Raw genomic sequence first — 11582 nt, 5'->3', positions numbered from 1 at the left:
TGGCTGCTGCACCTCAATGAAGCGTTATGCAAAAAAGCAAATAGCCTATAGGCCTATGTTTTTGTAATTATTAGCTACTGTAACAACATTATTTATCACTCAATCTGAAATTGATGGGAGAAGTCATTTGAGTAGCCAAGTGAGACACGTGATCCTCCAAAACACTGCTTGTTGCAATCCAGTTGGCCCATGGAGGCTGAAAGGGAACCAATCACAACCCAGACAGCGGCCCATGGAGGCTGAAAAGGAGCCAATCACAGCCCAGACAGCGGACAGTGCAGTCGCTCATAGGAGTGGTGCGCGGGGTGTGTGCCTCAGAGGACCGTCAGCTCGTGTAGAGTGCGTGTGTGTGTGTGAGTGTGAGAGAGGGCCAGTCAGCGGATCAATTAACAGCTAATTAGCAGCTCATCCTCTGGGTGTCCCGGGCTGTGGAGTGGGTGTGATTCACCACAGCAGCAGTAGGCTGACTGACTGCGTGGTTGTCACTTTGCAACACTGCTGCAAAACTTGGAGAGAGGACCGCGGAATCTGCTTCTGGAGGTAAAAACCAACGCTTTGCGCTGAATTAACATATTTTGTTCATTTACCACTGTGTAGTAACGTGGTTACACTGTGGGCTATAGTTAATGGAAACAGGTCCGATAATCTCCACGTGGTCGAAATTGAGATTTCTCTCCAAGGTTTGACAAAATCCCTGTATTAGTAACTGAACTGCAAACTTAATCCGGTGCACAGACGACATTTCGATGGACAAAGTGGCGCAGTGAGGACAGACTGGATGTAGCCTACCCTATTAATTGGTTGATGTAATAAGTCTATACGTTTTTTTTCTCTCTTTTTTTTTTTTTAGAAACAAAGCATAACTATTAACTCATCTGTCAGTTTAGAGGGACCAACATGCTCTTATAGCTACTTATAGCTTCACAATAAATGTACACTTTTCTCTCTATAATAATGATACAAAAATAGATTAAATTCGGACTTACATAATATAACGCGCTATGGTGAAAAGCAGCCATTGAATCACTGTCCTGTCTGGGCTGTGTGAATATAGCATTAATTGATGACACTTTCATATGCCTACATAGTCATACTTTAGCCATACTGTCATGTAGGCTAAAGTATGACATATTCAAACCTGATGATGGTCTAATTTGAGCGGAACTGTTCTGTAGCCTACCTTTTCATATTTCGATTTAGCACTTTTTTCGGTCCCTTTTGCACCTTATGGCTAAATAAATGTAACTTACCCCCCCCCCCCCCAATCAATTGGTTTGTTTTTAATTTCTTCTTGTGTGTAGAAATTGATGCACTGTATCCACATAGTCCGCCTAATTTATACTAGGCTATTTTATTATAGGCCTATATATGAGAAATAAGTCGATAGGCTATTTCTGTTATCACCCCCTCTAAATAGAATGAACATGAAAAGTTGAATAACCCCCAAAACTTCATACACATCCACAGGTTGCTTGGATGTGAAACAGCAGAAAAGTGTATTTTCTCTGGGTTAAAGTGGCTATATGCATATTCTCATTAGTTCTATTTTTTGTTATGACAAGAACATTGGCCATGCTATTTGGTTTCCAAGAGAGGATATTAAGTTGTCCGGGTTGCGAGGACATTGCACATCGATTCCCACATAGAGCATAATTTTTAGTTTTTGTTAGGTTTTTGATTGAACACAGGTTACTTCTGCTTTCCTCCCAAACAGAAGTTAGGTATCTTATCAGAATTATTATTATTATTATTATTATTATTATTATTATTATTATTATTATTATTATTATTATTATTATTATTATTATTAACAAAATAATGATATATATAAACATTCATGTAAACAATAGCTGCACATATGTACAGATCAAATTTAAGGACACAAGACAGAAGAAAAAATTGAAGACCAATAACATACAAAAAATACCCTACAATAATATAAACATATTTAGTCAGAGGTTTCAGGGGCAGGGGAAATCCATAATGTGTTCAATATATAACTTGTTTTCTTATCTTATCAGAAAGCCGGGCAGAGGACTTCTTTGGCCGCCATGACAGACAGCGCCACTGCTGGGTGCGAGTTTGAAATCGACGTGGAGAGTCTGGAGACGGAGAGCGATGACCAGGGGGACTACAACCCGCCCAGCGGCCCCACCGAGGAGGAGGACGCGGGGGGCAAGGCGGGCGAGGACAAGCCGGGCACCGGGGCCCTGTGTGTCGGGGAGCAGAGGAAGCTGAGCCGCACGCCCAAGTGTGCCCGGTGCCGGAACCACGGCGTGGTGTCCTGCCTCAAGGGCCACAAGCGCTTCTGTCGCTGGAGGGACTGCCAGTGTGCCAACTGCCTGCTGGTGGTGGAGAGACAGAGGGTGATGGCTGCCCAGGTCGCTCTGAGGAGGCAGCAAGCCACCGAGGTAAGGCTGCAAGGCGTGTGTGTGTGTGTGTGTGTGTGTGTGTGTGTGTGTGTGTGTGTTCCAGTCTAGTGGTTCCCAACCTGGGGTATGCGTACCCCTGGGTATGTGGAGGTACTACACAGGGTGTACCTGAGAGAGAGGCGGAAATGGAAAAAATATAAGAATAAATCTTGCAAATAAATGAAACGTTAAAATAAATCTGCTCAGGAGACACTAACTCCAACTGTTCCGCTCCATTTCTTAATATTGTGATGTTATATTCTTCAAGATGTGTTATCATTCATTTATTGCATCATACGCTCGAGTTTTCTCTTGCAGTTTTCTAAGCAAAATGCTGTAGTCGGGTAAAGGGAGTACTAAATCAGGGAAAGGGGGTACTGAATCCAAAAACAAGTTTGAGACCCACTAGTGTTTCTCAACCTTTTTCATATAGGGACACATTTGATCAAATGTTGTCTCTTGGACCCACATCTGAGAATATTTTATTTGTCAGATGATTATGTCCAGAATCCCATGACTTTGTATCTGTATTCTAGAGAGATAACAGTGAAACTATGTCATTCTTCTACATTCTCTAACTGTGTTAAGTTATTGTACATTAAATAATGGCGAAGTTTAAAATGCATGAATTTGCTGATGGGGCCCCCTTTGGGGCACCTCAAGGACCTGTTGTGGCCCCCGGACCCCAAGTTGAGAACCACTGCTCATAGGCTACTTGTCTTTGTGTGAATCAGTTTCAGATTTAAACCTCCAGAGTGAGGGCGTTTTTGTGAATGGCTGGTCCTCACTTCTTCAAGGGACTGTTTTAGGGTTAGGACCATGAATTAAGAATATGTTAAGGGAAGTGTTCAGTTTAGGCCATGTAGTGGTGAGAGTTAGGAGATAGGGAATGAAGGGTTAGGTCTAGGATACAAGTACAAGGATGTGTGTGTGTGTGTGTGTGTGTGTGTGTGTGTGTGTGTGTGTGTGTGTGTGTGTGTGTGTGTGTGTGTGTGTGTGTGTGTGTGCGTGCGTGCGCGTGCGTGCGTGTGTGTGTGTGTGTGTGTGTGTGTGTTTGTGTGCGTGTGCGTGTGCGTGCGTGTCAGTGGTTAGGGTTCAGTTGATCCAATATTGCTGCGATCAGGTGGTCCTCCTCAACTCCCACTTCTGAAATGAGAAGTTCTAGCCTGCATTGAAGTGCTGTAAATAAAGGCTAACTATTGGAGTATTATGTATCTACTAGTTGTTGGTCTCTTGCAGTCTAACTCCTCCTTTCTTCCACTCTCTCTCTCTTTCTTACTGTATATAGAGACTTTAATCTCACTCTCTCTTTCTTATATAGAGACTTTAATCTCACTCTCTCTTTTTTATATAGAGACTTTAATCTCACTCTCTCTCTTTTTTATAGAGACTTTAATCTCACTCTCTCTCTTTTTTATATAGAGACTTTAATCTCACTCTCTCTCTTTTTTATATAGAGACTTTAATCTCACTCTCTCTCTTTTTTATAGACTTTAATCTCACTCTCTCTCTTTTTTATATAGAGACTTTAATCTCACTCTCTCTTTCTTATAGAGACTTTAATCTCACTCTCTCTTTGTTATATACATACTTTAATCTCACTCTCTCTTTTTTATAGAGACTTTAATCTCACTCTCTCGTTCTTATATAGATACTTTAATCTCACTCTCTCTCTTTCTTATATAGAGACTTTAATCTCACTCTCTCTCTTTTTTATATAGAGACTTTAATCTCACTCTCTCTCTTTCTCATATAGAGACTTTAATCTCACTCTCTCTCTTTTTTATATAGAGACTTTAATCTCATTCTCTCTTTTTTATAGACTTTAATCTCACTCTCTCTCTCTTTATATAGAGACTTTAATCTCACTCTTTCTCTTTCTTATATAGAGACTTTAATCTCACTCTCTCTTTCTTTCTTATATACATACTTTAATCTCACTCTCTCTCTTTCTTATATACATACTTTAATCTCACTCTCTCTCTTTCTTATAGAGACTTTAATGTCACTCTCTCTTTCTTATATAGAGACTTTAATCTCACTCTCTCTCTTTCTTATATAGAGACTTTAATCTCACTCTCTCTCTTTCTTATATAGAGACTTTAATCTCACTCTCTCTCTTTCTTATATAGAGACTTTAATGTCACTCTCTCTTTCTTATATAGAGACTTTAATGTCACTCTCTCTTTCTTATATAAAGACTTTAATCCCGTGTGTGAGTGAACTTGTGAACATTATTAGGCAAGCCCGTTGTGGGTGTAATGCTGCCTTCAAGTGCTCCTCCTAAAGATTGGAAGTCGTAAAAAGGCTATAGGGAGTTGTCACGCATTGAAGTGCTTTTGGTCGATTATAACAACCAAATGGACACCATGACAAAAGTAGTGTCTGCTGCTCTGCTGCGGGGGCAGAATCAAGAGGAGAAAATCCATGTCAGGCATGTAATCGATGCCTCAATTTATTTAAAACAAAATGTGTGACAATATAAGAAGGTGCCGTCACATCTCACCAGCTCAGCTATTTCAGACTTTTTATTATTTACCACTTTTATGGGGCATCCCTGTGTGGTCAATCCGTAACTATGGTTGTTCAACAGCACTTGAAGTGTCTATAGGCAGTTTCTTTTGAGGAATGACTTCTGATTGTTGTAAAAACATTGATAATAAATGCACAATGCAAGAGACTGCCAACAAGATAAATATAGAATTATATCAACAATATTCTAATTGTAATAACCTTTATTATTAATAGAGCTGTTAGCATGTGTGTGTGTGTGTGTGTGTGTGTGTGTGTGTGTGTGTGTGTGTGTGTGTGTGTGTGTGTGTGTGTGTGTGTGTGTGTGTGTGTGTGTGTGTGTGTGTGTGTGTGTTTTCTTGTATTTTTATACTTACAAAGATGAAGAAAGTCCTGTCAGGATATTTTGTCAGTTCTCACTCCTACAAGGGGCTATAGGATTAATTAGAATTATTGGTTATAGATTAGGGTTAAAGAATGAGGCATCTCACAAGTGTACATGTTTGTCTGTGTCTGTGTCTGTGTGTGTGTGTGTGTGTGTGTGTGTGTGTGTGTGTGTGTGTGTGTGTGTGTGTGTGTGTGTTTGTCTGTGTCTGTGTGTGTGTGTGTGTGTGTGTGTGTGTGTGTGTGTGTGTGTGTGTGTGTGTGTGTGTGTGTGTGTGTGTGTGTGTGTGTGGGTGTGTGTGTGTGTGTGTGTGTGTGTGTGTGTGTGTGTGTGTGTGTGTGTGTGTGTGTGTGAGTGAGTGTGTATGTGTGCGCGCGCATGCGTGTATGATATGCAATGTGCTTATGGAAACATTGCAGTGTAGAATAATGGGCCACGCTCATACAGGTTAAGTACTGATGAAGATTTTCCAGAACGATTGTTGTTTTTAAATCGTGTTTTTCTACGACAGTTACCTAACTCTACATATTCTGCCTAGGCCTGCTACAGCTCATGTTATTGTTAAGCTCTGTAACCCTGCTTTTAAGCACTTTAAAACTAGCTTCTTCTAACAACAGTGTAGACTTCCAAGTGGATTATTATTAAGATGCTTGGTTCTATTATCCAAACACAGACATTATCTGTGACAAATCAGGCATTATTTAAGGCTGTTGAAAGCATGTTTTTTTAATCCTTTTTTGTTGTCTCGATTTATTTTAGGATAAGAAAGGAATTTGTGGGAAGCAGATTCCAGCAGAGAGGAGGACACTCTATCAGCGACACATTCGGCCGTCCACCATGCTGGCCAAGAGCATCCTAGAAGGTCAGCCTGAACATTGACACATCCTGAGTAGACTTTGCTTTAGGAGTTGTTGTTTTTTACCCTGTCCTGCTTCTCTTGGCTCATTTTCTGTCCCTTTTCCACTCCAATAAAACTCTATTTTCTCTTTTAGCTTGTCTTGGATTACTATCCTTTCCCATTAACAACACCAAAAGGGTGATATGGACTTGCCTGTAAGCAGTGATTTATTAAAATATTCTCTACCATGCACTGCAGTCATTTAACTAATTTGCATTTATGATTTGTTTGATCGATTTTATTGTTCAGCATGTTTACATTTAATCCCATGTTTAAACTGTTAACACACAAGTAGGGATGCACGACATTGGATTTTTTTTTTGACGATATCCGATATTACGACATTTTCCAACTCTTTTGGCCGATTACCGATGCTGATACCGATATGCACATATTTCTTTACGCCGAATTTCAGAGAACATCAATGCATGTCTCTCCAGTAGTGGAATTAGTTGTCTTATCTTGCCCAGTGTACATTTTGAAAAACGTATTTATGTCTGCATCTACCAGTTGGACATCATCATAAGAGTAGGCATTACTAAATGATTCACTACTTCAATCATTATTCAAGCAGTTAGTCAAACATCGAGCATTTGGGCATATTAAGTAAATCATAATTTATCGGCCTGTCATATCGTCAGAAATGTTCGTTTCGGGCCGATCCCCGATATTTCATTTTAAAGCCTTTATCGGCCGATGCCGTGGCGATATCAACGTGCATTCCTACACACGAGTGAAAATCTGCCTCTAACCCCGAGTGTTTTTGAAGTTTTGTTTGTTTTCCAGTTTCACTTACATTTCTACAAGCACATTTGACATCAGCTATAATCCAAAACACAGTCAATGTTATAGTAAAAACAAACCAAAAACAAGCAAAACACCCCCACCAGAAACCTTACATTAAACGCCTGTTCTTTTCCTGGCAGGCTACCGTCCGGTCCAGTCCGAGTTTCTTGGCTCCGACCCGTCTCTGCCGCCGCCGCTGAGCGAGCGCATGAGGAAGAGGAGGGCGTTCGCTGACAAGGAGCTGGAGAGCATCATGCTGGAGAGGGAGTACAAAGAGCGCCACATGCTGGAGAACAGCCAGGCTTACAGCACGCTGCACCACAGCACAGCCACCGAGTACAACTCCTACAAGACGGCCTACTCACCGGCCAACCAGGTAGGAACTAGGAATCAAACCATTACCTCTTTAATGATGAACCACGATAGAATTCCTGATGGTTAGTATTACCGTTAGAATTTTTATTATCATGTGTAGGCCAACCCGACAGTAAACCCGCTCACGGATTTTAGATCCCTGAAATAAGCTCTGTGGTTATGAACAGTTTATGAAACTGAGACCTTTGTGTTCAGTTCAAGATAATCTGCACAAATGAACATCACTTTTTATGATTTTGGAAGCATAATAATGTGATCGCAAAAAAATCTAGATTTTCAGAAAACACTTCAAAAACCATAAAAGCGGTGTTCATTTGTGAACCTTATCTTGCTGAGCACAACGATCTCAGTTTCATAAACTTTCAGTTCACTTTAGTTAGTTCAGTTAGACTTACAGATGAGGGAACTAAGCGATGCTAACTTCCAGGTTTTAGGACTCACTTCTGCAGCACTCTATACTGTCTAGCAACCAAATTTAGCAACAGTCTCCCAGATGCGTCTGGGTCGGACTTTTCAATATACAATAATACTGATAACCCAGATCATTTTGCTCACTATAATCGTCATGTGACATTTTCAAACGGTTTCGTCTCTCCGCTCAGGTGGAGCCGCAGCCCAAAGAGCTGTGCAGCTTCCTGGGCCCGGGCTGCCTGGACATGTCCATGCAGAACGTGGAGCTCATCTCGTCCAACGTCAGCGTGGCCACCACCTACCGCCACTACCCTCTGCAGCCCCGCCCAGGCTTCATGATGTGGCCCCGCCCCCCAGCCAACATGGCCGACGCACTCCTCTACCAGCAGTGCCTGTTCAACGCCACGGTAGGCAGGGGGTGGGCGATATATGGCCAAAATCTATATCATGATATACTTCATCATTATATCAGTTGATACGATAATTATTAAGTCAAGTCAAGTCAAGTTTATTTGTATAGCACATTTCATACACAGAGGCAATTCAAAGCGCTTCACATAGTTGACACAAGAAAATAAAAGAATAAAAGGATAAAATATATTATGATAATATTATGATATTAGTCAATTAGTGTGTTAACACTATAAAGGCCATGGAAAAAGCGCCAAGAGATTCGGCTTACTTGAATATATTTCATATGATTTAAGGTCTCATGAAGAGATGCCACTAGCATACAGTACAGTAGAGTAGGACATCACGTGGGATGAAACATCAGAGATAGTGTGGAGACACAGTGGTATATTGCTGATGAGGAGAGGACATGATAGATTAGGATTTATGTGAGGTCATCATATGTGTGTGGATGTTGAAGAGAGTATGCGTATGGAAATACATGTTATGTGTGTATTTAAATGAATAACGGAAAGCTTTAAGGGGAGAAATACTGAACTATGTGTGAGTCTGATTGAGATGTGCCTACAGATTATTGACTGTATTCTATTAGATCCTAATGGATGCATGTAATAGGAAAATGTTCTCCAACAATCGTGATGAATATTCATATTGATTTTATTGTCCTTCCGACACCAAGGCGGTGCAGAACATGAAGCCGGGCGCCGTGTGGGAGCCCAAGGCCGTGCCCGCGCCCGAGAGCCAGGCGCCGGAGCAGGACGCCGGAGCATCTAAACTGGAGGGGTCCCGAGCCGCCGTCCCAACGCAGGAGCCACAGGACCCCCATCAGCGGCCCGATCGGGTCAGCCCGCCCGGGGTCACCCAGCCCGGGCAGAGGGAGTGCTCGGCGTTCTCGCCCCCTAAGAGGAGCTTCGGACAATCCTTCCCCAGCAGCAACGGCCACTCGCAGCCTCCCCCCGGCCACCACGCCCTGAACAAGCTGAGCAAGGACAGCGCCAAGCACACGCTCTCCATGAAACTCAACTCCTTCCACTCTCTGATCCAGCACTCCCTGAGCGAGAAAGCCGGGACGCCGGGGGCGGGGGCCGGGGGCGTGGCGCCGGAGCTCAGGGGCCCCTACGGCAAAGAGCTGCTAGAGGAGGCCGCCCGGAAATACAGAGACATTCAGGGCGTCAAGAGCAGCGCCGACAGGTACGCCAAAGACTTCCTGTCCAAGCCGGTCGGGACCAAGATGGTACCGGGCGAGTCTCTGTCTTTCTCTGTGGAAGCCATACTGAAACGACCCGCGCCCGCCATGAGCCGAGCATTCCACTGATGTCTTGCACTATAAACGGGCAGGTTTGTCTCATATAATGTCCAAGTTCATCTCAATGGTTCTGGAGTCAAAGAAGAAATCAAATAAAATACAGATGTTGCCTGTTTCCAAGGGCGACGTGCCACAGGTGGTTTGTTTGCACCAGTAAGAGTCCAACAAGATGTCAAAATGAAAGCCGAGAATCCACAGATTCCAATGAGATTCTAATCACTCGACGACCAAAACTCACTGAACTAGCAGCCAAAGAAAAACACACGTGGTACCACAGCGGCAATAGACGGGGGCCATTTTGTGTCAAAAAGGCAGGGCAAACACAGGTGCAAGCAAAACACTAATAGGGTTTCCAAATTACATTATTATCATGGAAGTTGGAAACCCTCATTACTGTTTTGCTTGCACCTGTGTTTATCCTGCCTTTTTGACACAAATGGCCCCCGTGAAAAGGGTCCATAGTGCCCCTGGAAACAGGCAATATCTGTAAAAGACACAAGCACTGCATCTCAAACTTAGCTAGAAATGATTGTTGTTCTTTTGTTGTTGTTGAAATCCCAATGTAATATTTATGTACATTATATTTTACATGTGCATGTTTTAAATAACTTTATCGTGTAGAGTATTTAAACATTATCCCAATGTTTTCCTCATGTCAATAAACTTTATAAGACTGAACTCTTTCCGTAAAAAGTCTTGTATTTCATTTTATGCTCAAGTTATAACGTATTTAACTGTGAACATTTTGGTCAAGAATTTTCTGCACTGACACATGTATCAGGATGGTATTAGATTCATACTTATACACCAAAGCAGTTAAATCTGAAACACCAAGGCTTACAAAAAAAATGCAGCGAAAATATTGAACACTCACACACACACACACACACACACACACACACACACACACACACACGTAACACACACACACACACACGTAACATTATCTTACCATCTTATTGCTTCTGGAGTTGCGGGCGACTGTGCGTGTGTGTGTGTGTGTGTGTGTGTGTGTGTGTGTGTGTGTGTCTGTGTGTGTGTGCGCGTGTGTGTGTGTGTGTGTCCACGGTGAAAGACAGCTCCAAACATGGGTTTCACATGAGCTGCAGAACACTGATCCGTGCAATAATGAACAAGACGAGAGACAAGGCATTGAAGGCAACACCCCCCCCCTCCCCCCATCCACAGAACAGCAGTAGGCTAATCTCTTGTTTCTGGCAGAGCTTTCACATCTCGTGGGCGTGAACGTGCAGCCCGGCCTCGTCTCTCCTCTCTGCAGTGAGGAACGTGCACGTCAAGCAGAGATGGAGGGAGTGATGCCTTCAGGGTCCTGCCTGTAACGTGCACGTCAAGCAGAGATGGAGGGAGTGATGCCTTCAGGGTCCTGCCTGTAACGTGCACGTCAAGCAGAGATGGAGGGAGTGATGCCTTCAGGGTCCTGCCTGTAACGTGCACGTCAAGCACAGATGGAGGGAGTGATGCCTTCAGGGTCCTGCCTGTAATGTGCACGTCAAGCAGAGATGGAGGGAGTGATGCCTTCAGGGTCCTGCCTGTAACGTGCAAGTCAAGCAGAGATGGAGGGATTGATGCCTTCAGGGTCCTGCCTGTAATGTGCACATCAAGTAGAGATGGAGGGAGTGATGCCTTCAGGGTCCTGCCTGGAACGTGCACATCCAGTAGAGATGGAGGGCGTGATGCCTTCAGGGTCCTGCCTGTTGTTCTCCTAATTGGATTTGGTTTGAAGATGACATGTGATCACCGCAGAGGGCTGACATCACTTAAGTGGCCTGCAGTATCACTTTTTTTTAACTACATGTGTGTGTGTGTGGAAAGCAAGATGTGTGTGTGTTAGAAGTGTGTGTGTGTGTGTGTGTGTGTGTGTGTGTGTGTGTGTGTGTGTGTGTGTGTGTGTGTGTGTGTGTGGAAAGCAAGAAGTGTGTGTGTGTTAGCAGTGTGTGTGTGGGGTGTGTGTGTGTGTGTGTGTGTGTGTGTGTGTGTGTGTGTGTGTGTGTGTGTGTGTGTGTGTGTGTGTGTGTGTGTGTGTGTGTTTTCAGGGTATTCCCAGCCCCTCCAGCCAGCAGGCCTCTT

At 43.2% G+C, this 11582-nt stretch overlaps 1 protein-coding gene across 1 annotated transcript; it reads left to right on the top strand.

Moving 5' to 3' along the window:
• The first annotated feature begins 313 nt into the window (after positions 1 to 313).
• dmrt2a (doublesex and mab-3 related transcription factor 2a) lies at positions 314 to 10148 on the top strand. Its single transcript, XM_083644565.1, has 6 exons — positions 314 to 540; positions 2022 to 2411; positions 6067 to 6169; positions 7132 to 7367; positions 7969 to 8184; positions 8868 to 10148. The coding sequence occupies exons 2-6, from the start codon at positions 2052 to 2054 to the stop codon at positions 9501 to 9503; spliced, it is 1551 nt and encodes a 516-aa protein (XP_083500691.1). The 5' UTR covers positions 314 to 540; positions 2022 to 2051; the 3' UTR covers positions 9504 to 10148.
• Positions 10149 to 11582: the final 1434 nt, after the last annotated feature.

The sequence above is a fragment of the Poromitra crassiceps genome, assembly GCF_964638095.1.
Source record: "Poromitra crassiceps genome assembly, chromosome: 10".
Classification (NCBI taxonomy): Eukaryota; Metazoa; Chordata; class Actinopteri; order Beryciformes; family Melamphaidae; genus Poromitra; species Poromitra crassiceps.
Note: the sequence above shows the minus strand (reverse complement) of the source record. Positions and strands in the feature narration are given on the sequence as shown.

Coding starts and splice junctions, on each gene's coding strand:
- dmrt2a (XM_083644565.1), top strand. CDS start 2,052: ATGACAGACAGCGCCACTGCTGGGTGCGAGTTTGAAATCGACGTGGAG. Junction 6,170..7,131: donor GGCCAAGAGCATCCTAGAAG/GTCAGCCTGAAC, acceptor TTTTCCTGGCAG/GCTACCGTCCGGTCCAGTCC. Junction 7,368..7,968: donor CCTACTCACCGGCCAACCAG/GTAGGAACTAGG, acceptor CTCTCCGCTCAG/GTGGAGCCGCAGCCCAAAGA.